Source organism: Colius striatus, chromosome 4, assembly GCF_028858725.1.
Source record: "Colius striatus isolate bColStr4 chromosome 4, bColStr4.1.hap1, whole genome shotgun sequence".
In the NCBI taxonomy this organism is placed as follows: Eukaryota; Metazoa; Chordata; class Aves; order Coliiformes; family Coliidae; genus Colius; species Colius striatus.
Genome location: NC_084762.1, coordinates 83,932,723 through 83,960,531, shown reverse-complemented (window position 1 = coordinate 83,960,531; position 27,809 = coordinate 83,932,723). Strand labels below are relative to the sequence as shown.

The 27,809-nt window shown below is 38.6% G+C and overlaps 1 protein-coding gene across 1 annotated transcript in view; it reads right to left on the bottom strand.

The window, feature by feature from the left end:
- The window catches only part of COL14A1 (collagen type XIV alpha 1 chain), a 122,425-nt gene that overhangs the window by 58,495 nt on the left and 36,121 nt on the right, over positions 1–27,809 (bottom strand). Inside the window, exons 7-19 of the mRNA XM_061995897.1 lie at positions 27,514–27,633; positions 25,473–25,637; positions 24,908–25,069; positions 23,329–23,480; positions 22,216–22,345; positions 18,305–18,450; positions 16,844–16,973; positions 12,018–12,157; positions 10,720–10,846; positions 8,619–8,758; positions 4,955–5,087; positions 3,738–3,809; positions 2,801–2,943 (exon numbers count right to left, since the gene is read on the bottom strand). Of these exons, the coding sequence (XP_061851881.1) occupies positions 2,801–2,943; positions 3,738–3,809; positions 4,955–5,087; positions 8,619–8,758; positions 10,720–10,846; positions 12,018–12,157; positions 16,844–16,973; positions 18,305–18,450; positions 22,216–22,345; positions 23,329–23,480; positions 24,908–25,069; positions 25,473–25,637; positions 27,514–27,633 (1,760 nt within the window). The remainder of the gene's footprint in view (positions 1–2,800; positions 2,944–3,737; positions 3,810–4,954; positions 5,088–8,618; positions 8,759–10,719; positions 10,847–12,017; positions 12,158–16,843; positions 16,974–18,304; positions 18,451–22,215; positions 22,346–23,328; positions 23,481–24,907; positions 25,070–25,472; positions 25,638–27,513; positions 27,634–27,809) is intronic.

Here is a 27,809-nt window from a genome sequence, read left to right as displayed (position 1 = left end):
AAGATAAAGCCATCTAAATACATATTCCTTAAATATTCCCATGTAAAACTTTTCATACTTATACTCAAAACATAAATCCCAAGTTTCTGAAAAAAGAAACACCAATGTTTTTTTCATTTTTTAGGGGGACATCAGGAATGTGAACATCAGGATCTTGTACAGAACAACAGTCAGCAGAGAGAAATATTCTTGGCTTTAAGGAAAAAAAGTGACCCTTCCAGTATGTACAGCAGTTCCAAGATCTATAGTGAAAAATGTTCTATTACATTTTTTAATCCTTGATTTTCAGCCAATTGCATCAAGGATTAAAAAATTCATTTATATTTTTATGGAGAGGAATAACTGCCATTTATATCACAGAAATCAGAGCCAAAAAAACCTTAAGCATCCATCACAGAATTGTCATGCTAGAGTACACTTAAGCCCAGGTTCCACAAAACTTTTGGGTTCTAAGAAACATATTTATACAGATAAACACACCCCTAAAAATTGAATGTCTGCATTGTTTTATTGACATCTGTGTTGCACCTCTCAGGTGCTTGAAGTCACATGATAATACCCATTCCTTCTGTTTAAAATGTTCTTTATTTTAAGTATAATCTTCTGTCACTTCTTCCTTATTAAAGTATATTCGCACGTGATTAATTTCAAAGATGAACCATGTGGTTCATCTGTTTACTGAATTGTGACCAAAGACAATAAGGCTTGAGAGTGTACTTAATATCAAATAATTTGTAGAATCAATGTTATCTACTAAATCTTACAATCTTATAATTTTCTTCCATGAACATTTGAGTCAACTCTAATATCCTCATGATAGCCAAAATTTTAATGCCTTTCATACAGTTTTACTTTCCTTTTAAAATAATAGTTGTTGAATGCTAAAACAGAACTACATTTACATCATCCAGCTGAATTCTCAGAGCTGAAGCAGTAAATCCAGGTTCTGAATTTCAGAATCTTTGGGTTAATGTCAGAAGAACAGAATTATTTGTGCCATTATGCAGTGCAAGTTTGACACTGTATTACATACCATACTGTCAAACAGTCGAGGTTAGTTCATAAAGCACATTTTCCAGACCATAAAGAAACCACTACATTGAAAGCTCATTTTCAGATTATAGTTGCAAGAGATGGCTAAAAACTAATTTTCTACCCAAGTCTCATAAAAGATGAATGAAATCAAAATGAGAAAAGATTGATTCATATTCTTCTATAAAAATAAAGGTATTCCCTTTTAATATCCCTTTTAATATTTTTAATTTATGTAATCTGATAACAGGGCTTAAAACGTCAGCTGCTGGACAGCAAAAAGATTATCCCATATTTTTGATCTAAGTGTTCTATGAACAAGAGTCACATGACAGACCCAGAAGGAGAATGTTACAGGGAATATTTTTGCATTCTGAGGTACTTACTAAGAAAATACCTCAAACTATACAACTAAATATCTTAAATATATCAACTACATAGGGCAATCTCAAAATTTAAAAAAGGGGGGAAAAAGGAAAAAGACAAAAAGAAAAAAACAAAAAGGAAAAAGCCAAAATGCATTTGGCCTTCCAGAATTCTGAAATTATCTCAAAATTACTGAAATCTTAAAATAATATAGCTAGGGCTTCTTGTTTATCATTTGCTCCATGTACAAAAGATCAGCCATGTGCCCTCGTGGCCAAGAAGGCCAATGGCATCCTGGGATGCATCAAGAAGAGTGTGGCCAGCAGGTCAAGGGAGGTTCTGCTCCCTCTCTACTCTGCCCTGGTGAGGCCTCATCTGGAGTCCTGTGTCCGGTTCTGGGTTCATTAGCTCGAGAGGGACAGGGAACTTCTAGAGAGAGTCCAGTGAAGGGCCACCAAGATGATCAGGGGACTGGAACATCTCTCATATGAGGAAAGGCTGCAGGAACTGGGGCTGTTTAGTCTGGAGAAGAGAAGACTGAGGGGGGATCTCATTGACATTTACAAGTATGCAAATGGTGGATGTCATGAGGTTGGGGCATCCCTTTTTTCTGTAGTAGCTAGTAACAGGACAAGGGGTAATGGGATGAAGCTGGAACACAAAAAGTTCCACTTGAACGTAAGAAAAAACTATTTCACTGTGAGAGTTACAGAGCAGTGGCACAGGCTGCCCAGAGGGGTTGTGGAGCCTCATTTCTTGGAGGTCTTCAAGATCTGCCTGGACATGTTCCTATGCAACCTGATCTAGATGAACCTGCTTCTGCAGGTGGGTTGGACTAGATGATCTCTAAAGGTCCCTTCCAACCCCTACCATTCTATGATTCCCAGTAGCACTCTTCATTCTTTCAAATATTTTCAAAAACATTGATCATTAAGGACTTTTTTGTGTAAGACGATTTTAATTTTGAACATCATATTATTAGGCATTTAGATTAAAAAGTGCTGTTCTTTTAGGGAAGGAGGCAAATTTGCCCAAGAAAAACAAAAATTACTTAAGATTGTCCTGTACAAACAATGGAAACAATTTATAACAATTCTCAGGACAGAAAAAGGCCTAGGAGGAAAAAAGCCAAAAAGCAAACAAAAAACTCACAAACCAAAACAAAAAAAAGAAATAAAATTTTAAAAATACAGGAAAAAGAGCACATATGTGTGACTGGGCCTTGAGCTTATATTGGAATGCTGCTATCTGCAGTGCATTAGGTGCCACATGATTAAGACTTAGAACTTCAGTCTCACAGCCATACCAAACATGGATTTGTTACTAACTGCAATAGAAGTGTCATATAAGGAGAAACTATGCCTTAGCAATTATTAAACAAACCCATACAGACCATTCTTACCGCTTCCTCAGCACGGTCACCTTCCACAGTCACATAGGTCACTCTGAATTGCTGAGCACTGTAATCTGAAATGTCCCATATCACCCTCAGACTTGAGGTTGTTTCTTCATCTACAACAAGGTTTCTGATTCCTGTTCGTAAAACTAAAGCCAAAAATTATTTAATTAGTATCTTCTCAACTCTATGTTTCAAGTTCTACTAGTTACCATCAGATAGCTGCAAATTCTACTGAAGTCACAACGGATCAGCAGATCCATGGTGGGGAAAACCCATACAGTTCAGTCATACTTGGGCTTAATAGCATAAAAACTTTAACCATTTATCAAAATAATAGTTACCCTATGTTGACATTAATATATACTATCCTATCTGCTTTGTTTATATTACTCAGTTTATGGAGTAATAAGAATAATCAAACCTCCACTGCAACTAGAATGCTACAGAAGAGAAATACTCCAGAACTATCGATCTTCAAAAGTTAGTATTCCCATTCCAGGGAAAACAAATAGAAGCCTCAAAACTAAAAATAAAAATTCCTAAGAGTTTCCAAGTTCATTTTTACGAGGAGAAAAAGACAGATGAATTTTCAAAATCAGTCTCTGTATTCCTGTGTAATATAACTGGTATCATTCAGAGTCCTTACACTGTATTATAGGTTAGGTTCTCATCCAGACGTGGCATATGCAGAAAGCTGGCCACACTCAGAAGGGTGGTGCAAGAGCACAGTAGTGTGCACCCTTCACTGGTCATTTCCCTTACCTGAGGTCTACATCTCCACACTGCCATGTCAGTGTGCTGAACACATGGACCATCAGGAACTGGAGTTATCAGCTCCTCGGTAACATCAGAGCTCTCTCCCTCTAGATTTGGGTGTGCTTTTGAGGGGCTTTAGCTCTCCACAGTCAGCACTTAAACTGTTGATACTTATTCTGTTTACCTGCTGTAGTGGGCTTAGAAACTGTGGTACTGGTAGTAGTCACCGTGGTAGGTATTGCAGTAGTCCTTGCAGCTGAAAAATAATACTCAGCTTATTAACAATTCAACAAGACACAGAAGTCACAACACTTATCTTCTATTTATAACTATGACAATGAAACTATGTGCTTCCACCTACAAGTATCTCAATTACTTCAGACACTTCAGAGACACTTCATTTAGTTAACTTCAGGCACATATATTTGCAGGATTAGCACTCAGATCTACAAATAAAACATAATTATAAACTACACAATTAAATAAGAATGCAAATAGTTTCCCACACTTCTGGTTGAACTATGCATAATAACTTCCACTTTGACCATTTGTTAAGGTTGTCAGATTAATTGAATTGAGGGCTATTTAAGGACACTTCATTTCCATCCAAGTCAAAAAAAGAAAGTACATCCAGTAACACTGGGCAGTACCAGCATCATTTGGATGGCTACAGGCTTCTTGTCTTAACAGAAGGTTCAAGTTTAAGCTTGCAATTAAATTACTAAGAATGAAAGTAATTTTTTAATTTACACATGAAAACTATAGTTGTTTGCTTAACCAAGTCACAACCTGTAAGAAGAGGCTGGAGAGAGCAATATGCCTGATGCTGGCCACTGTTTCAATTATTATCTATAAAATATACTGTAAATGATTCTCAAGTTTTATCTTTGTTTCTTCCAGTTAATGTCACAGGATGCCTGTGAAGGTTTTTGGACCACTGTTTCAGGCAAGAATGAATTCAGCTCTAGTGAGTATAAACTATATAATAAGGAAGAAAGAAAGGAAAGGGTATACTGTGAATGTCAAACCTCTTAAATGAAATTCCTGCAAATTTACTTTAAAACACTTATTTACTCTCACAAAAATCTAATATATCTTCTTATAAGGAGTCTGGTCACAGACTAAATATTAAATGTAGGATGGAAAAAGTATCTACACAGACTCATAGGTTATTAATACCACAGCTCAGATGGGGAGTCAAACCATCATTTTCATTCAGTGCCATCCACTATGTAATATTAAATAAGCAAACATAAGAGCCAGCAAAGCCCAAATGCTAAATCATCACATTCTTCAATATTACAGCAACCCAAAGATGGACTGTATTTCACATATAAGATACATGCATTAATTCTAAATCACTTAAACATCTCATATATTACAATTAGGAGTTTGTCTTACATGTAGCTCCGAGAATAGCAACAGCTTCACTTTCACTTTCATCATCAAAAACTGCCAGTAAAGAAACTTCATATTCTGTGTCGGGCAACAACCCCTCAATGACATGACTATCTGTGTCTCCATTTATAACAACCTAAGTAACATGGCAAGATTAAAGAAAATTATTCAAAAGCAGAACTGATTTAAGTGAATTGACTGAAATGAAAGAAGGAAAATGGATTCTCCTTTAAAATAAGTGAAACCTACACTCAGAGAATTTACTACACCTAAAAAATGTATTAGCTAAGTTAAAATAAAAAGTATCACAGAGTACTACTGGAAAAGATTCTGTTAAGAATATTTAAAATCCATGTATTATTTTGGGGCTGGTTTGATTATTCTAATGTGTAGTCAAACTTTTGCCCTCAACTAATTAATTGCTAAAATTGACCAGATGCATCCCATTTGAAAACCACTAAAATTCAAAGCATTCACCAATAAAAGCAGCACAAGGCAGATGAACTTTCATTCATATTTCCACCATTCAAGCACCATTATGACAAATGTATTCAGCACCTCCACAGTCTTATAAATTGTTGTTTCTATATCAGAAGTATAATCTGAGTTACAGTTCCACATATCTGAGTGCAGCTTGAAAGAACATTTATTGTAGACTTGCAGATTAAGGGACTTGTGCTGATGCTACATGGTTTGATATTTTAAATAGTAATTTTCCTTATTGCTACCTATGACCACAGCAGAAGGTTCATATTTGCAATGTTAATTGTAAGAAGAAAGTTTCAACTGAGATTCTTCTGTTTTATTTTATTGGAAGGGATCAACAGATGGGCAGGAGTTGGAGCTAAAGGGACTGTAAAGGAGGCTGAGCATTAATTCCTGTGAAATAGGCTGATTGGTTTCAGGAATAGTTTTTAGGTTATGCAGACAGATACTACAATAAAACAACCTTTCTCCAGGTTAACACTGGCAAGTTTTTAAAGGTGGCTACCGTATACACAGAAACAAAGTAAGATTTATAACAGAAAAAATCAACCAACAGATATGTGCTCCATAAAGCCTATTACAGCAGTTACCAGAAACAGGGAATCACACTTTATTCTTTTAATTACCACGGGATATTTCCTGAGTTGGTCCTGGGAAGGAAGAACTCATACAACAATCACAGACCTTCTGAACTCAGATACAAAAAACAAAAGGAGAAAGAAATGAGTTGGGGCCATGCCTTCCACTGCCGCGAAGTCCAGCTCTTGGCCTAACAACCAGCTCGTAGCCTATTAACCAGCTTGAAGCCTATTTACCACCTCTCAGCCTAGGGTCCGATTCTCAGCTGGGTGGGAAGAAATCCAGTCCTACTCAATGTGAGTGACAGCAGAAATCTTCACTTTATTGAAAGCAGGCTCTAACATATACACTACAGGCTTTAAGCTAGCTCAGCAACAGCAGCTGATAGGTTACATTTTCATGTTCATCCTACTTGTGGTTTCTGTGATAAGTAAGCTCCCTAATATTTTCACATCTTGTTTTCCTCCAAAGTTGTTTACCTCTTTCAGCCAAGAACAGTCCGACCTTGAGGGAACAGAAACCGGCCTGCTGTCTACGTGACAGCAACTACTTTAATCATGGCTCTGACTCTGGTCTTGATTGTGCACCAAATCCATATAACTAGAGCCCAGGTTGCCTTGCCCCAATGGGCCTAGCATTATACCCTGGGATGTCCATGCTCCCTCATTTTTTCTCCACATTCCACAACTATCAAGCAATGAATTAGGCATCCCATGCTGTACACTCTCTGGCACAGATTTTCTTGGGAAAATTTCAGAAATAAGTGTGAGTGAGCTGAGCTGTACACTAAGTAGGTGTAATACCTTCCCTTCCAGTTCTCCAGAGCATCTAGTTGTGTATCAAATCTTTATAAAATATCTTTACATAGTTACTATCACACACCTTACTTTGGCACACTTTCTAAAGCATCACTGCCATCACTCTTCACTCCCTGCTAAGTTAGCCTACAGAGCAGACCACAAAAAAAAGAACTCAAAGTGCTGAACTTTCAAGTAGAGAGGACAAATAACAGAAGCAGGAATAGTAACAAGCACCCAAGTACAACAGCACACATTCCCTACTGCAACTTAGAAATAAAAGGTCATCCTTAAACTTATTCTGGCTTTTTAGCGCTAACACTCCTCAAAAGAACTCCTCACCTATCAGCAGTGTGCCTGAAGTAAGCTGAGAGGTGTTTCATTCTCACCACCACTCCCTGACCCCACTCAGCTAATTGGCAAGTTGGGTCTTGGGAGAGAGAGTGCATGTCCTTTCTCTGCATGACTGATCACTTAGCTGAGAAAGAAGCTTAAAGAGGCAACAGCCTGGAGGTATTGTGCTACCCTAGGCCTGACCCCATTAGAGAGGTCATGCAAGGAGAACAAGAAAGGGGCTTGGGTAGTTTTAATATTTCAACATACTAAAATATTAGGGCCTCCAGCAGTTTGCAGTGAATACAGTGAGCAAGTGGAATCTTAACAGTTCAAATACTTCTTGGTCATTTATTCTCACACTCAAAGAATGCAGATATTATAAATCTCACTTGAAAATGCACATGCCTTAAAGAGGTTCACTGACAGCTACTTACTGGAACTTAAACAGAAACAAATCCGTTCATATACTGCAGGAGAAAATGCTAAGGGAAGGCCTGTGACCACTCACTCATCTGCCAGTGATCTTTTCCACAACCACTCCTGCAATTTCTTTCTTCCTTGCATGACTATCTCTCACTAGGTGAAAGAATCAGGCTAAACTAATTTTAACCTAAGCAATGACTGCTTTCTGCCCTAATGAATGACAAAATGACACAAGAAAGCTAGGGTCAGATGGGAAATGCCATCTTTCCCACTGAGTTCTGTACCCAGATAAACAGTTTGGAGATGTGAAGCCTGAGAAGTATGAAAGAAGACAAAAGAATGAGTAAATAAAGGGAAAGAGGAAATGAGACAAACTATGAAAGATGAAAATTTGAGAAATGGAGAGAAAGTGTCTGTCTTTTGCTACTTGGAAAAAGAGAATAAAACAGGAAAAGCTAAAAGGATTAAAAAACATTTAGAAATTCAGACTGATGACAGTGGTGCTATGGAGAAAATGCAGAAAGGCCTAGAGGAAATAATACAGCATGAGGGTGAAAAAAGAGAAAACCATAAAAAAAAATAGAGCAATCTAACAAATTAACTATATGTAAACTTTTCCTTTTGTAACATTACATAGCTAGGGCTTCACAGGCAGTTTTACTGTCACCAGTACAACAGACAAATGGTGAGCCTTATCTTGAAGCTATCACTGGTCTGGCTCAGCTGTCATCATCATTCTCACAGCAAAGTCAAGAACATGAATCTCAAAACTGAACCAGCATCGAACAGCAATGCTAGTTAGCAATGGCAGTTAGCAAACTACAGACTAGACTGATTATTCATAAAAGATCTCTTCTTTCCTCCCTTCCTTTTCAAAAAAGAAACTAAAATATTGAGTTTGATTTTGGTTTAGAGAGTTTTGCAATGGGGCAAATTCTTCTGTAAGTCAATTGGTCATATTTAATTGGAAAAAATTGCAGCATAGGTGTCATCAGAATAGAATTCTCTCTTCCATTTAACACCCTCAGAAAGTCAAGACAACTCACTTCTTCAGATTCTCCCCCATCCAAAGGAATCCATGTCAACCGATAAAAAGCAATATCTGGTGAGGTGGGCTTCCAGCTGACCCTAAAACTATCTGTTGATGCTTCATCAATTTCCAAATGCTGGGGAGCTGGAACTTTTTCTGTAAAGTATCATGAAAAAGAAAAGCGTGAGTAAATTATTCTCTGAGATTTGCATAGATGGCAACATCAAGCACAAACCATTTTACTTGGCATTTGTTACAGAGGAGGTAGATATCAAAGACACTTCACATTCTTTGCACACTTATTTGTACTAAGGGAAGTAGTTTTGTAGTAGAAGGCGGCAAATATACACAATAGATGCTCCTTATCTACTCCAACTGGACAAGACTCCTTGTTGCTCCATGTAACTCTCAGTCCCTCTCCTTTTCTCAGAACTCTGTCAACCATACTCTTTTATTTTCCTCTACCTCAAAACACATTCCCTATCCTTGCCCCTTCCAGAGAATCCATGTGCATTTCCATTTGCAGTTTGAGTGTGAGTATCAACCTCTTGTTCCATACATGTATGTTCTGTCTGAATGACAGAGCCCAGAGGGTGGTGATCAATGGCACAGAGTAAAGTTGGAGGCCTGTGGCCAGTGGGGTTCCACAGGGGCGAGTCTTGTTCAGCCTCTTCATCAACAACCTGGATGAGGGGACAGAGTGTACCCTCAGCAAGTTCCCTGATGACACCAAACTGGGAGGACTGGCTGATTCCCCAGAAGGCTGTGCTGCCATTCAGCTGGATGTCGACTGGCTTGAGAGTTGGGCAGAGAGGAACCTCATGAGGTTCAACAAGGACAAGTGCAGAGTCCTGCATCTGAGAGGGAACAACCCCATGAACCAGTACAGGTTGGGGGTTGAACTGCTGAAGAGCAGCTCTGCAGAGAGAGACCTGGGAGTCCTGATTGATAATAAACTAACCATGACCCAGCCATGTGCCCTCGTGGCCAAGAAGGCCAATGGCATTCTGGGATGCATCAAGAAGAGTGTGGCCAGCAGGTCAAGGGACGTTTTTCTTCCTCTGTAGTCTGCCCTGGTGAGGCCTGTGTCCAGTTCTGGGCTCCTCAGCTCACAAGGGACAGGGAACTTTTGGATAGGAAGCCCCTTCCTTATGAGGAAAGGCTGCGGGAACTGCGGCTGTTTAGTCTGGAGAAGAGAAGACTGAGGGGGGATCTCGTTGATATTTATAAGTATGTAAATGGTGGATGTCATGAGGTTGGGGCATCCTTTTTTTCTATAGTAGCTAGTAACAGGACAAGGGGTAATGGGATGAAGGTGGAACACAAAAGTTCAGTTCAAATGTAAGAAAAAACTGTTTTACTGTGAGGGTGAGGGAGCCCTGGCACAGGCTGCCCAGAGGGGTTGTGGAGTCTCCTTCCTTGGAGGTCTTCAAGATCCACTTGGACATGTTCCTGTGTGACCTGATCTAGGTGAAACTGCTTCTGCAGGGGGGTTGGACTAGATGATCTCTAAAGGTCCCTTCCAACCCCTACTATTATATGATTCTCCTTCCTCTCTCCTCCCTCGAAGTCCTTCTCTTCCTGTTGTTATGTTGTAAAGCAGTGAGAACTGTCTACACACCTCTACAGAAGTAGCTACGAGAGGAGCCTTAGATTTTAAATTGTATTTTATTCTTTTTATGTTTCAGTTTTTCTGTATGCCATTGCTTAAACAGTTCACTGGTTAAATGTATGATTCAAGACTCATCACACACAGCTGGAGAGAAATGCCAACATATTGAGTGGTGCTCCATAAAGTTGGGAAGACAAATGCTTTACCACATACTTGCAATAAAAGATGCTTTAAACTGGCTGATTTTGGAAAGACTTAAGAAATGAATCTTACCCACACAAGCTTTATCATGATGTCAAGAGATTACTCCTATGAGAAAGAATGCAATTGGCCCCACAATAAGGGAGTAAAGGAGACAAAAACTCCAATGAAGATAATACAAAGCATTCCATGTATCTGAATTCACAGCCAGAAACACTTGCTGTTACTGGTCTTACTTTCCAGTAAAATAAGAAAATATAAAAAATTCTTCTTGGAAAGCCTTCAGAAGCTCAGCAATACTTACTTGTGGTAAAGCTGCCAGTAAGTGGTTCAGATTGTCCTTCATTGTATAGGGAGAAAATAGCAACAGTATACTCTGTAAGCGATGTCAGACTTTTTAGAGTATGGGTTGAAACCGGACCAACTTCCACCTAGAGAAAGCATAATTTGCAATACATAGTGATTGTACACTTTACGTTATTAGTGCCTGAAATTCTGCTGGATAACAATAGTACAAAAAGAGAATGTTGTGAAACTAGTAGAGAAGTTCTGTAAAACCATGAAAATAAATTCAGGGTCATAAAAGCTGACAGAATCAATTAAAATAGACAATTTGGAGTAAATCAAAATTCTGTTTATGACAAAATAGAGAAAAGGATAAATCAACCTTAGTAAGCCTAACTCACTGGCTAATGTATCAGTACTGTGTGTTCAAGAGCCCAGAAGGGTAAGGAACAATTTGGGTTACTGAATCCAGTCCTCAGGGATAATCATTGCTTAAGATTTGTCAGAAGGCAACAGTTTCACCTAGTGTCTACCCAGGCTGCAGTTAACATGACAGGGATATAAAAATCAAAGCTGTATAAACTGACAGTTTATCAGTCTGTCTATTCAGTGTCACATTAGTTCAGCACCACAGGGGAAATGCTACCAATGCAAAGCAAACACTCGCTCTTTGAACAAAGAAAGAGGTAGATAAAAACCTAGTGAACATTCACTCACACTATAATATATTTCACCATGAGACTGAGATGTTCAAATATCACTGTGATGAGTTCAGACAGATATTTTACCTATATTAAGGGTAATCCATAGGAAGAGGTCAAGTGATTTCAAATTTAAATTTTAAGGGACTTAGTAAAAAGAAAAGACACAAGATATTGCACTGGTATGCTCTATTCTAGACTCCTGAAGAGCTTCTCCAGATTTAATACAAATATACCATTTTGTAGGGTTGAAAGGACAGATACATACCAGAAGAAACGTTAAGTACACAGAACTCCTATTAAAGACTCTTTTTGGCTAAGTCACCCATGACAACTTATTTTCTAAGGGATCTGGACAGTTCTAATAATAGGACTCACTTACTGCAGATGACTGGTGTGTAAGAAGTTCAGAGTACTGTCCCCAACACGTGCAGTCCACTCCAAATGTATACCAAATACAAGCAAACTCTTACGTGCAATAATTTTCAGAGTTCTCTAGCAAATCTTCTGTTACAGCTTGCAAGACAGGTTTTCTTTATAGAAGTTACCCATAATAATTACAGAAGATTGGGGAGGTCTGAGATTGGTTAAGGGAAGAGAGATGCTAATAATTTACCTCATTGGTTTCTGTTCCATCTGTTTTAACATACATGATGCGATAGCCATTTACATTTTTGGAAGCAGGGTCCCATGTTAGCTTAGCACTATTGTGTCCAACGTCAGAAAACTTCAAGTTTGCTGGTGGACTTAGAGGCACTTGAAAAGAAAAGAGATAAAACCATGAAAGTGATTCCAGGCTTTAGCTGTGAAATTTTTCACGTTGTTAAAATAAACAGCACAGTTTCTGTTAAAAAATTTACATCATCAACATTTATATTAAAGTACCTACATCCACAGAGCTATGCAAGTACTTAGAGCTTAAATGGCCTAGCTCTTTGCAGAAACAGAACTTTCAGTCTTGCTAAGAGCACCTCAACTAATACTGAAAAAGAAATTATGTTATTGTTCATAGCAGATATCGTAGCAAGATCTAGCCTAGAATAAATTTGTGGCAGTACTTGTGAATTAATTTCATTCAACTAGATCTTTATCCTACATTAATTTCTTTTGCATGAGTATCCCAGAAAAAAATATTTCATGACAATAGTATTTTCTTTCTGAATCCTAAAAGTCCCTGACATAACGGTGTGTCCAAAAAGTATAATTAGCAAAAAAAATATCCAAATATGCTTTATTTTCCCTTCTACTTAAAATTTCCTTCAATTACAGACAGAAGTTATTTCCTAAGAAATAAAATATTCCCTGATTAAAGCCATCTTTATATACTATACATTCCTTGACTGTCGTGAGCTGAAGGAAAATGATGTCATGAAAGTGAGAGTCTCAGATTGCATCCACTTTTCTGTCACACCAGAAAAAGCAATTTGTGCTGTCTGCTACTCTCAGCAGCAGGTTCTGTATTAGCCCAACATCTGTTAATCTTCTCTGAATTGTGAAATCTTTCCCTGTCCATCCTGCCTTTACACACACACTCGTCAGCAATCCATGTGGACAGATAAATATCAGCACTTCAGAAGCTGTTTGCCTCACACAAGCACACATGGGAAAAAGCTAAAGGTAAAAAACCCCACATACTATGTGGATATTTATCCAAGTCATATATCCACTCAGAATCTGCAAACAAACACCTTACTAGCTTAGAAACAGTCAAGTTAACTTGGCTATGAAGTAGAAGACAGGAACATATTGAAATTGTATTAGATGGGTTTGCCACACTTTCTGGTATTCAAATATATTCCTCTGAATCTACTAAAGGGAGTATCACGTGCTGGCTTTCCTTTCTACTTTCGGTCAGTCGTGGAATGCACTTCATTTCACCATCCAAGCCATACCACAAAATGCTACAGTCTTGGCTCTTTCCCTTTGGAACCAGACTCCCGACAACATTACTCTCAATCAGACAGGCAGCTCTGATGCCAGAGTTACGTGATATTTACAGGGAGTCTTGGATAAATCCTGGCCCCAAAAAGAAACCCCACCCCTGAAGGAGCTTGCTGATCTTTCCTCTGTTTGTTTGGCACAGAGAAACTTTTCAGTACAGTAACTGAGATGATACACTGTGTAGAATAGTATTATTTACTAAATATAGAATATCAGATAGTACACATAATACTATAGCAAATGAGGTAAATTCCTCTCCAGGTAGATATATACTCCAGGAAGAAAATACTAGGTAGCCTATTCTTTAGTTGGAAGTCAGAAATAGTCACAAAGAAAGAAAAAGAAAGAAAAAGGAAAGGAAAAGGAAGGCACTACCATTGAACAATGACCATATGGGACAGGTGTGCCCTCCAAGAGCTTTCTCTTCTCCCAGATAGCCCCACTACCTGATCAATCAAAGCCTTTTAGCAGAGGGCTTACTTCAATAGCTGCATGTGAAGGTTGGAATCAATTTTCTTTCATACGACAGTGCTAAAGACTAGTCAGAGTTGGCTGCATTGAGTCACTCTAAAAATATACAAAAGTTGTAAGGTAGTTTGAGTCTTTTTATTCTGGTCTGAAAGCAGCAGTGATGATGAACTGACTAACATATGTTACTAGCTTCTACGTTCAAACACTAAGGTCGAGAATCCTCAGCTTGTGCCAATGTACCTGGAATCTGCATATGATCTCTCATCCAATGTGTAAGCCAGGCTTAGAGCTGTGCAGCCTCCAAGATCATATGACATGAAGTGAATTCAGAATGGCATGGTCATAAACTGCATAAACTACTGTTTACAATAAATGAAAACCAGATAGTGGGCAGATATTGACCAAAAGAGGGTGGGGGGGGGAATCAAAGGAGGAGGAGTCAGAGACAGGGAGAAAAAAAGAGGACATCAAGCCAACAATTTGAATTTCTAAGTCTTAAGGTCTTTTCAGTCCCTAACTACAAGAAAGTCATTGAGGTGCTGGAGCACATCCAGATGGAGCTCCCAGAGGACTGGAGGATGGCTAATGTGACACATATATACAGGAATGGTTGGAAGGAGGATCCTGGGAACTACAGGCCTTGCAACCTGACTTTGGTGCCAGGGAAGGTTATGGAACAGCTCATCCTGAGCACCAGCCTGAGGCACATACAGGACAACCAAGGGTTCAGGCCCAGTCAACATGACATTATGAAGGGCAAGTCCTGTTTGACCAATCTGATCTCCTTCTATGACAAGATGACTTAGTGGATGAGGGAGAGGCTGTGGATGTGGTCTTCCTGGACTTCAGTAAGGCTTTCACCATAGTCTCCCACAGCATCCTCCTTGAGAAACTGGCTGCCCATGGCCTGAAGGGACCTACTCTGTGATAGGTGAAAAACTGGCTGCATGGCCAGGCGCAGAAAGTCATAGTGAATGAAGTTAAATCCAGCTGGCAGCCAGTCACCAGTGGTGTTCCTCAGGGCTCAGTGCTGGGACCTGTTTTCTTTAACATCTTTATCAGTGATCTGGATGAGAGGATTGAATGAACCTTCAGTAAATTTCCAGATGACAACAAGATGGGCAGGTGCATAGAACTGTTTGAGGACAAGAAGGCCCTTCAGAGGGACCCGGACAGGCTGGATCAATAGGCCAAGGCCAATTGCACGAGGTTTAACAAGGCCGAGTTCCAGGTCCTGCACTTGGGCCACAACAAATCTATGAAATTATACAGAGTTGGGGCAGAGTTGCTTGAGAGTTGTCTTGTGGAAAAGGAGCTAGGGGTGTTAATCAGCAGTCAGCTGAACATGAGCCAGCAGTGTGCCTAGGTGGCCAAAAAGGCCAATGGCATCCTGGCCTGTATCAAAAATAGCGTGACCAGCAGGACCAAGTAGGTGATTATGCCCAGGGAGGTGGTGGAGTCACCATCCCTGGAGATATTGACAAGACACATAGATTAAGCACTGAGGGATACGGTATAGTTTACTGATGAGCTTGGCAGTGTGAGGTGAATGATTGGACTCAGTCTTAAAGGTCTTTTCCAACTTATGATTCTATGATTCTTTAAGGTGCAAAACACATACCCAGTATGATGTCTTGGGTATCATGGAGTATTTTAAATGATGCCCAATCTGAAAATTAACAACCTCTGTCAGATAGACATGGGAAAGGGTCTGAAGCACAAGTCTGAGGAGGAGTAGCTGAGGGAACTGGGGTTGTTTATCCTGGAGAACAGGAGGCTGAGGGGAAACCTTATCACTCTCTACAACTACATGAAAGGAAGCTGTAAGCGAGGTCGGTGTTGGTCTCTTCTCCCAAGTAATGAATGATAGCACAAGAGGAAATGGCCTCAAGTTGCTCCAGGGGAGCTTTAGTTTGCATATTAGGAAGACCTTTTTCATTTAGAGGGTTGCTAGACACTGGCACAGGCTGTCCAGGGAGGAGGTGGAATCACTGTTCCTGGAGATATTTAAAAGACATGTAGATGTGGTGCTGAAGGACATGGCTTAGCGATGGACTTGGCAGTGTTAGGTTAGCAGCTGGACAACATGATCTTAAAGATCTTTTCCAACCAAAATGATTTTATCATTCTATGACTCTCCTACGCTCAGTTGAAGTCCACAAACATGCTGAAGTTGCAGTAGTTTGTTATTAGTGCTTGTCTGTCTACAATTGTCCTCTCAGAGATGACCTAGCTCAAACAGCATTTCTAGAGCTTCTTCCACCATTACTTACCGACCTTACAAGCAATTGCTCTGGCCCTTCTTTTTCTTAGCACTCACATGTCTGAACTTCTCTCACTTATTTAATAAGCTGCTTTCACACTGGCTTACTTGCAGGCCCAGAAAAATTCCAGCAGCACAATTGCAGATTTCCAACTCCTTTGCCTCCAAAATGCTGAGGCTATTTAGAAAACTGACATACAGTCCTGTGCACAGTTAGGAGAAGACAGAATTTAGCTGGAAAAAATCTTGCTGCTTATTAAAAACACATCATCATGAGTGCACAGGCACTATTCAACCCTTCGTTTACCAGATGTTACACAGCAGGGATTGGACAGAAATCTTCTCTTTGTTTTTTTTCCATCTGTACTACTTCTGAGCCAGAGGAACTTCTCCATCTGAGCAGACTCACACGGTGCTCTGACTACAGAAAGCTAAACAGAGTAGTCTCAATTTAGCTCTACAAGGTGACCTTCATTCACCTTCAGCAAGCTCAGAAAACTGTCAGAAGTTCCACCAAGATCAACAGGGATATCCACAGTACTATTACCAGCAACACAGAAGAGTTCACAATCCCGTTCCAAAAACAAACTGGTTTGTACAAACCCACATCCTCAGCCTCTCTAAATTAAGTATTCGCACTGAGAAACTTAAGTACAGCTCAGACCTTGCCTATGTACTGTTCAAATGAGATTTTAAAATCATTTCTGTAGTAATATGTGCAAAGACTATTCTGAAGTTTTGTTGACACTGAAGCATATGCTACATACGTGTAGTTTCTTGTCCTGTAAGGGGATCACTAGCTTCTTCGCCAAACATAGCATAAACTGTGACTGTATACTCTGTATTTGGCAATAGTCCATCCAGTTCAAGATCTGTTGAGTCCTTCCCAATTTTTATCTAAGAACACCAGGAACAAAAAAAGACATGTTATTTATTAATTAGCTTGTGACAGGGAAAAACACTATTTACATACCTGAAATTAGATATATGATCAAATGGGCTGATGAGCATTTATTTGTCTGATACTGTGTCTGAGGTACTTGGCTCAAGATTTTGGGATTTTGCACAATAATCAGAAGTACAAACTTATCAAAAAGCCAAAAGCCAACACGCAGGTAAGAGGACGATAGAAGTCAACAGCTACATTAGCAATGTCAAAATAGTCCTCTCTAGAACATGCAGCTACTAAGGTCTTTTCATTTCCAGCTATACTTTGTTTCATCTTTGGGCACAGGATTGAAGTTCACAGGAGGAATTTATTTCCCTGAACACTGAGGCTCAGATTTGTTGCTATTTGAGGTGTGTCTCACTTTACTCCTCCACCTCTTTGCTGAGAGCCACATTAACATGAACTGACTTATTTACTGGAAAAAATCATTCTTCGGGGTAAGGCTCAGTCGTCCCTAAACAGCTTCTTTCAGGGAAGCCCCATTTTAAACAGAATTACGTGCTTACAGCCACTCATTTAACAGAGAGCACAAGTCTATGCAAGCATTCAGTAGCTTCCCACACTCTCCACAAGTTTGCATGCCCTTGCATGCTTTCTAGTATTCTTGCTTGAATAAAGATCTTGTAGATAGTTATATATATAGAAATCTAAGCAGAAAACCTTTTAAATCCGAAACCAGAAGTTCCTTTGGAACTATGCTACCAACTTTAGAGAAGCCTAGTGGTTTTACTATTGTAGTAAGAGAAGACTGGACTTTACTTTGTCTCACCTTTCCTTCTAAAATTACCTTCTAAAAATTACTTTTGATAGAAGGTATTATTTTAAAATTTAAAAATAAAAGATTAACAGAAGAAAAATAATTGAAATAAAGGCCACATCTGCAAACTGATTTACTTTTAAAGGTCTTAATGAGAACAAAGGCTAAACTTCATATTCTTCTGATAATACACTTCAAAAATATCTTAGTTTTACTTTATTTTTTTCTTCCTTTGAATGTTAGTTTTATATGATGATACAGTATAACACCATGTATCTTTTTAAGACGGGCAATTTAATTCAGATGGCCCTGTTGCATTTTTATGGCAATGACAAAAATAATCAACCAGTACTTGCCCTTTATTCATAGTCTGTAACATATACAGTACTGTAAGGCAGTCATGGGGGGGGGGAAAAGGGTATTTGCTGGTCAAGTTGGAGGCTAAAGGCCATGTACTAGTTTATTCTTTTAAAGATTTGGGTTTTGGATAATTGGTATCCAAATGAAAACACAATACATCACCTCCTTCTCATCTGCTGCCAGTCCTTCCGTCAGGGGAGCATAAAGGATCATGTAACCTGTGGCACCCACTACTCCATTCCACTTTGCTCTCATGCTGCTCTGTGACACATCATACAATTGCAGATCTGATGCCATTGGCAAGGCAACTACAGTGGAACAAGAGACAGACACTTCAGTTGTCTCACTCAAACAACAAGCTATTCTTGAAACAGTTTATTTTACCCCAGGAAACACAAAGGAATATAGCTATCTCCAGGCATGGAAGTGCTGTTTGTATGCCACAACTGTGAAGAGTTGATTAGTACATAAAAGAACACAGAACTAGAGAAACAAGGAAATGATGACCTAACCAATTCTAACGCCAGGGCAGAATTACCCCTTAAAAAGCATTTCAGCTCTTTGTCAAATGACTTCAAATATTTCAAGTGGGAGGATTTTTGCTCTTTAAGCAGCAAATCACTCTGTTCAGATCTCACTTTCCCTTCTTCCTGATCTGCAAGAGGATGACCACTTGCTATCGAAGAAGAATGGGCATGGCTGCTATTAGGAACAAGTAACAGTCCCCAGAGGTGACTTTTTCTGGCAATAGTTTCAAAGCCAGAGCATAGGAGGTAGGACACCCAGGAGGAAACACTGAATGAACACATTGCACACATCTACATATTTTGACTAGAAACTGTTGTGTGTTCAAGGACTGGACTGTCCAAATCGGCACCCAGGCCTATATCAGTGGGATCCACTGCACATCATGGCAAATGCAAACCTGGCAAGTACAGCTAAGCTGGCTGAGTAAAATTCAAACATTATAGGATGTTTACTTGTGAATTCAAGACACTGATGGCAAAACATAGCATCAATCTGAGTTCCTGAATATTTCTTTGTATTTATGTAATTCTTCAGAGTAGCATTTTGCACTTCTCTGTCCTCAGTTACTTCCTCTCACAGAATAACATCTCATGACCTCTCCACTGCTGTTACTTCAACGATGGATCCCACCAAAATACCCTGCCATTGGAGAGATACAAGGGAACTTTGGCTGCTCCTTTGTAACTGAGAACAGTTCCTAAAACTACTCCAAGAACCTGAAAGAAACAGAAAGCAATTGGCAATTGATATCAAACCTTTTCTATTAGGAACTCAGAGAGACTGTAATAGGCTAGATGTTAAGCCTCTACAAAGCCCTGTTTTACATGTTTCCAAAGAAATTCATCTGAGCTTCTGTAAGCTCTCTGTCCAAACAAAAAATGCAGCCTAACTGATATTTGCAAGGAGTAGTATATCTGTTACCTTATGTTCAAGAAGCTCTAATAGAGCTCTTCCCATATAGAAAACAAACTAACTTCCACCTTTCTTGTTCATTGAGGCCATTCACTCAGTCCTTTTTTCAGGTCTAAAAACACGCACAAAATTTCAACCCAAGTCTCTCTTTACATTTCCACTTCCAGATTACTCATTCATCTTCACTTCCAAACATCTCACAGCCTACCTCCGTCCCATTTAAATCCTTGTTGATGTATAGACTTATATCCTCATGAATTCCCTCAATCCCTCTAATTATAGGAAGAAGTACTCAAACATTTTCAAATGTACTTCAGTCTCCTCCCTCAGAGCTTCTCTCAGTCCTCTAATACCTACAGAAAGAAACTGCACGTTGAGACATTCTGAAAGCACTTTCTACTACATTGTCTCATTCCTTTTCAAACTGCCCCAGGGTCACAGATACAGGATCCATCACCTGCCCTTTTCCTTATTTTGATTCTAAAAAGTCAAAGAGAGGTATATCATAACTCTAACTTATGACTCTCAAGAGGAACTCCCAGATATTCTGGCAATATATATGTAATAATTAATGCACAGGTGAATAGAGATTAAACAAGTGGTGTTTTCTACTGGAATTTTCAGCTGAAAAGTTCAGAATCTCAAATATAAATATCGAGTAGATAATGCTGATTTGCATCTTGGACAGTTACCAATGCCTAATAGTCTGGTCATTTAGGGATAAATTAAACCTACTAAGAAACAACTGGAATAAACTAAACCAGGTCAAAATATATTTGCAGCAAATGAAATTGTGAATGCATTTCACATTCAAGTCAGAACTATTAAATCTGGAACCTAATGATCTGCACGTTATGCCTATCTAATAGGTCTATTTAGATTTCACATACCTGTAAGCTATTTTCACAATGTTCTATGTGAAAAAAATGTGATTGTTGGCTTTTTCATCTGGTAATATCCCACACAAAGGTAGGAATGTAAACTACTAATTTCAATAGTCCTCCATCAAACTGCAAGTATTTTGGCATGTGGAGTGATTAATACTTGTCACACTATTACTTCCAACACACTATCATAAACAGTTGTATAAAATGTTTGATGCTGCGTGACCTTGGGGCACGATCTGATCTGATCAGATCTCAAAGTCAGCAGGGCTCGGCTCTGCCAGAACTTGATTAGGTGACTTCAAAGGAATACCAGGTGCAATACAAAACAATCCTGTTGGCTCAGTATGTGACTGTTCTCTCTGCAACAAATTAAATGAGTTCTAACACCATGTTATGTGGTATAACACGGCTGGAGATGACACATTCCCAGTCACCATGACCTATCAAGTACAACTAAGGCTGTCTTCACAATGACATAAGCCAGCTCCCTCAGCAATCACAGGTACAGTCCATCAGTCCCATGGACTTATGTGTGTCCAGTGTTCCCTATACTGGTACTCCTCATATTAGGGTGAGTCTTCCTTTTTCCAGACTTTCCCATTGATCTCATCTGCCTGGGATTTCTAAAGGCCATTTTAACAGGTAAAGACTGAGTACCTCAGTGCTTTCTACTTCATTTGTCACCATATCACCAGGTCCCCCGTCCCATTCAGGAGTGAGCTCATGATTTCCTCAATCCTACTTTTATTGTTTATCCACCTGTAGAGTCTGTTCTTGTTGCTCATCACATCCTTTACCAAATTCAGCTTCAGGTCAGTCTTCGCTTTCCTAAACTTACTCCTGAAAGATTGGACAGCAACTCTACACTCGTCCTGGGCCATCTGCCTATTCTTGCAACTCTTCTATGCTTACTTTTTATATTTGAGTTCTGTTAGGAGTTTCTTCCTTATTCGTGTCAGCCTTCTGTCACCTTTGCGTGATATCCTACTTGCCCAGTATGGACCTTTCTCAAGCTTGTAGGATGAGATCTTTGGGTATCAAGCTGCTCTTTTAGATCCCTCTTCACTCCAGAGCCACATCTCTTGGAATTCTTCCAAGCACATCTCTGAAGAGACTGAAGACTGCTATCCTGAAATCCAAAATTATTGTCCTGCTCCTTGCACTCCTTCCTCCTCTTAGAATCCTGAATTCCACCATCTCATGGTCACTGCAGACAAGGCTATTAGTGACTTTAAACTCCCTCATCAGTTCTTTCTTGTTTTTAAGTAAATGCGTTCATACTAACAATACCCCAAGTCACCATTTTACAGACAGAATTGAATCATTGAGAAAGAAACTTACAGAAGTTACCTTGAAAGCTTTAGCACTGGTGGGAATCACATGCATGTATTTCTGGTCCCACCTAATGCTCCACTTAGGAAGTCATCTTAAGCCACAAAACAAATTTATAAAGCTTAGATCCAATCCCAAAGAGTAGGAATGTTCTGGTTTAGGGTTCAGTATAGCTGACTTCAAAGTTGAGCCCAGAGATAAAACCTTTCTCAGTGCTTAAATATCCACAGAGCATCTGGACTTAGTAACATAGCCCCAGACTAATTCAAACAGAAATAAATTTAAGGTGCATGCATTAAAATAATCTAAACTGAAAAAGTCTCCCTTCTGTATTTCTTTTTCACAAAGATTAAGGCTTACACATTGTGATTAACTACAGACTGTCAAATCCATAATGAACATAAGGATACTTACGTGTAGTTTCAGTTCCACGGAGGCCTTCACTAGCAGCATTTGAGTATATAGCAAATACAGCTATCTGATATTCAGTTAAAGACATCAGGTTTTTCAGAACTGCTGTTGATAAGTTTCCATCTACCACAACCTATTTAGAAGAAAATCCAACTAAATACACATAAAGCAAATCTATTGCCATATTAGCATCAAATCAGTCAATCCTTCAGACAATTTTTACACTGGCATCTAAGACTTAATGAACTAAAGCTCAGTTCATGAATCAAATTTGCTTTTGCTACCTTCATGTGTGATAAGGTGTCTGACATAGCAACAGCATAACAACATAAACAAAATGTTCAGCTGATATCAATAAATACTTAGAACAAAAGAATTGCTTAGATAAATAGTGAACAGAATGGACTTTAGGCGTGTATATTTAGCACTTTTAAATATAATTACTATCTCACCATAAATATTCCTTTCATAATACACATATATACACAGCACTTGGAATAGACATTGATACATATCCATGCTAAACAACTTTCTAGTGCCAAACGAATATATCTTCGGTTAAATCCTTTTGCTCTTTTGCCATTCCATTTAATTTTCTAAGTTGTCAGCTGAAGCCAAAAGCCTGTGCCACTTTATTTTTCTTGTCTCCAAAATGCCTAAGTCCTATTCACATAAATACCTCTCCAAATTTTCAATGAACAGAAAATATACGTCCCCATCACCTTTCTTTTATGAATTGTTTTTTCTTAGAACTAAAAATCTAGCACACCATCAGCTCCTACTTCTTCTGTTCTTGTAGACATAATAACAGTGCAATGAAGTCTATAGAATTGGTTGAACAAACTATATGTGTAAGCAAAAATGCAAACAGTTCGTCTCATCAGCTAAAAGTGCTCACTGTTATAGCACATTTTCTGTCAGTTACATGACTGAGAAGCAGCCTAGCTACTACCTAACCTTCACCACCATCCAATGTGACTATATTTCCTTTCTACAGTGGGCTTCAGACTCCACATAGGGAGTTTCAGGGTAGACTTAAATAAGATCACAGATTTTCTCTCTAGTTAGTTCTTAGTGCTATATTAAAAAATTCTGGGAAGATTTTCCTCTTGTTACCTCTTCTGGTTGTCCTCCTCGAGTAGGGTAGTACACAACCCTGTATTTTTCCACTTTGCCTGGTGCATGAGTCCAGCTAACCCGGAATCCTCTAGCTGTTACTTCAGATGTGACCAAATCTGAAGGAGCCCCAAGTGAAGCAATGATTGTTCCTAGATTAGAGACAACATAATTTTTTTATTCTTCTCTGCAAAATAATTATTTGATTTGTTGTATTTGTTGAAGCTCCAAAGATTACTCCACAGCAGAAAATCAAGAAGTTGGCTACTGCACATTTATTTAGGTTCTTTTCAATGGAAATAAAGAACTAGTAGTAGGAATGAGTACTGCACATGGAGTTTTCACTAGGATTAAGGCTCTCTGGTCCTTCATAAACCTTTATATGAAAGAAGACAAAATTAGAAAGCTAAGCATTCTTTTCCTTCCTACCATTGCTCTTTCAAGCCCTTTCTTTCTATATTTTTTTTTCCAGCTTGCTTTCCTCACAGTCACAAAAAACATCCAATTACATATACAGCTGTGATCTCCAGTGCTCTTCTACAGGTTGGAAACCAATATGCCGCCTGTCATCAGACTGAAGAGATGTAGTAAATGATCACCCTCTCTGGCAATCATTCCTTTCCACAAAGCTGTCTCATCTTTCTATGGTTTTTCCATCCTCTCCCTCTCAATTTCCCAACTGACTGTTTACTCCCCTCACAAGACATGGCTAATATTCTGTATTTCTTTTTGTTTCCAGATGACTAAAAGAGGATAAAGATGAAATGAAGCCTTACACAGGTAGAAATACATGTTAAAGACAGCTTTCCTTACTGATACATATTACACAAGCTTATTGAAAAATTATTCAGCATTTCTGCCATATACAGCATCACAAAACAAGCAATAGAAACAAAACCCACTCAAGTCTTTCAGAAAAACTTCCCTCAGGTAGGACTCTTTCTCTGGCAAATTGCACTGTTTTTCCATGGCCATTTATTTTGTTCAGAAAACAAAAAAAATATTGTAGACAAATAATGTTTTTATATAAGCACAGTTTTCTCCACAATTTTTCTCCACCTTTTCTTATGCTCTGAAACATATTTTTTTGTGTATTAAGTAAGAAATAGAAAAAAATCCAGCATCAGGAAGGTACAAAGCAATACAAATAGTTGAAAATTTTGAAAACCTATGAGACAATAAAAACAGTAAGTTAGGTGATGGAAAGCACAGCACAAACATAACAATTCCATGTGCAGCTGTTAAAGTCATTCTTCCCCAGACTTGTGTATTATAAAAATAATTTTCCTTACCTACTATTTGGAAATACTTTCAACAGAATGAATGTATATTTTTTGGTACTACCAAATACCTTAATACTTACAACTATCAAAGACAGAGAGCAAAAGATCAAAGATGTCTAAGTACAATCAACACATATATAGGAAGGTAACTTCTCTGACAATGTAGTTTCTTGTAAGCAAAAGAATATACAGCATGAGTCAAATTCCAGAAAACAGCTTAGAAGTGAAGGTATTTGAAATAGGATCTGCAGCTCTAAATTCATATTAAGTTACATTGCATCTTGTTTCTTATTCACCTTTGATTTCCTTTTCCTGTTCTTCTACTCGTGAGCACACTGTTCTGGTAAGACCTTCAACAATGGTATGCATGAAGTTAAAGTCAGCAACGTTGTAGACGTGTGTGCTGTCAGGTTCAGAGGCAATCTCTTTGAGTTCATTTATATCTGCATTCTTTACACCTTTCATTGGAAAGAAATACAAAGAGAATATTTTAAAAAAATGGAAAAAACCATTGTATGCATAGGGATTAATAAAACATTGCTAAAATCCAATTCTTTCTATTTCCTTTAAAGACCAACTACAGATTGCTCTGTTAAGTTTACTTCTGGTAGTGCAAATGGCAGTAATTTTTGCCAGCCTAACTGGCATTTTTTCAGTTGCCTCCTCATAATGTGTCATCCAAGTATACTGCTAAATTCCAGTTATTGCAGAAATGAACTGGAGAATATATTAAGATTTGAATTAATCATGATACTTACTGGATACAGACAGAGAAGAACATTTTCTTAATATAGAAGGCAATAGACACAAACATACTGCAGTACAATGGTTCACAATATATGGATATGGCAGAATACACACCAATAGCAAACAGCTCAATGCCAGCATCTCGTAGGTTTTTAGCAGGAGGGATGACATCATCCTGGGACTTCCCATCAGTGATCAGTATACCAATTTTAGATACTCCAGGTCTTGCACCTGCTTCAGGTTTAAAGCTGTTTTCCAAAATGTAAGTTAAAGCAAGACCTAAAAAAAGGAGAAACATTTTAGAAGACTTTAAGAGGTAAAAATGTCCATTAATTTTGCTAATATCTCAGTGTTTGTCTTTCCACTCAATTTAAAAATTCTGAGAAACCTTTTAATGAAGAAGTATAAAAGAAGAATTTATTTCTTGAAAGATTAAATTACAACAAGCAAGTAAACTACCCAGGAAGTGACATTCATCTTTAGCAGTTTCTTAATCAATCAATGTATTTTAAACTGGCTATGGAAATCTAGATTGATTTTCACACAAATCTTTCTAGCTCTACAAATTTAGAATTGGGAACCTCCTCTCCTATCTACATTGCTCATATGAAAGCACACGCTCTGGATCACTCAGTAAATAATCTTACTTTAATTTGTTTTTTCTTTCCAATTTACAAGCTGAAAAGTTTAAATTAAGCTTGGGGAGAATCCTGATTTTAATAACTGCTAATTATTTAAAGAGAAGGGAAAACAATAGCTCCTCAGGACAAACTTACATATAACAATGAGATCCTGTCTGAAAACTATCTTAAGTCTCCCACAGCAAGGATTCCTAACTCGTCTTCTTGTAATGTTCATATAAAATAATCATGACAATTTACGATGGCCATATGTCAAACACTGTGTTGAGTTTTGAGGCCTTCACTATAAAAAGACACTGAAAGCCTGAAGTGTGTCTAGCAATGAAGCTGGGGGGGAGTCTGGAGATGAGGAGCAGCTGAGGGGACTGGGGTTGTTTAGTCTGAAGAGGAGGCTGAGGGGAAGCCTTATCATTTTCTACAACTACCTGAAAGGAGGTTGTGGCAAGGTGGGGATCAATGTCTTCTTCCAAGTAACAAGTGACAGGATGACAGGAAATAGTCTCAAGTTATGCCAGGGGAGAGTTAGATTGGATATTAGGGAAAACTTAGTCACCAAAAGTGTTGTTAAACACTGGCACAACCTGCCCAGGGATGTGGTGGAGTCAACATCCCTGGAGGCATTTGAAAGACGGGGAGATGTAGTGCTTAGACACGATAGTGATGGGCTTGACAGTGTTAGGTTAGAGGTTGTACTTGAAGACCTTGAAGGCCTTTTCCAACCTAAACAATTCTGTGATACTTGTTAGGAACAAGTAATCTCATTCTTAGAATCATACTAGAGTCCTGTCCCACTGCAATCACTCTTATCAAAATAAAGGCCACTGCAGAAGAGACAGAGAATCTTTTACGTTCTCTCTCCCCTTTCCTTTGCTCTCCCTCCTCCAAAAAAAGAAAAAATTTAAAAGGAAGGCAGCAATTTTTCTTAAGTCATGTCTATGTCTGGGTCTTTAGACACATCATTCTCCTAGCAAGACAGTCTGCCAGTGTTACTAGCTGCTGCTTTGATGATACTAGAATTGTATTTAGAGATTATATTTTACACAGCTTGACAGGCACTCCCCATTTATCCATCACTGAGTGTCTTCTGAGGCTTCAGTGCTGTAGCTGCTAAAAGGCCAATGGAAATCTAGAAGCCCCAGGTGATCATTTGAAAAGTTACTATTGCCAGTTGTCAGATATTAAAACAACATTCTTTGCCTCTCTAGAATAAATCTCCATGGAAGAACATTATGAACGGATTCTGCATTTTCTTCCTAGCAGGTAAAAGATTTTGCTTCCAGCACAGACAGCTCATGTACACTTTATTTTATAAGACCCTAGCCTGACCAGAAATGTTCCCAGTGAAGACAACGAGATGAGCACTTCAGAAAAGACGTCACTGACATTAGATAAAGCCATTAGCAAGCTGCAAAAAACCCTACCCTTTTTACCCTTCAAAATAAGCACTAACAATTCTTTGTTTTGCAGCAGAATACGTTTTTAATAAAAGGCAAAAGCTAAAACATACACTGTACCTGTTAATGTATTCCCTCCCTTATATGGCAGATTACGGACTGCATCCAAAACAGCATCTTTCGTGCCATAGGCATTCAAGTGCCATTCAATTCGGGGATCACCACTGTACTGTGCAAGACCTAAGGAACCACAAATCAAGATAATCCATTAGACAATAAGGCTCTTTTTTCTTTTTTTTCAAGTATCTATACTTTGTGTAATTGGTTACCACCAGCTAACCATAGCAAGCTTATTATAAGTACCTATACTACCATACTAAAAGAACTGCATTGCTTGATGACAAAAAAGTAGTTTA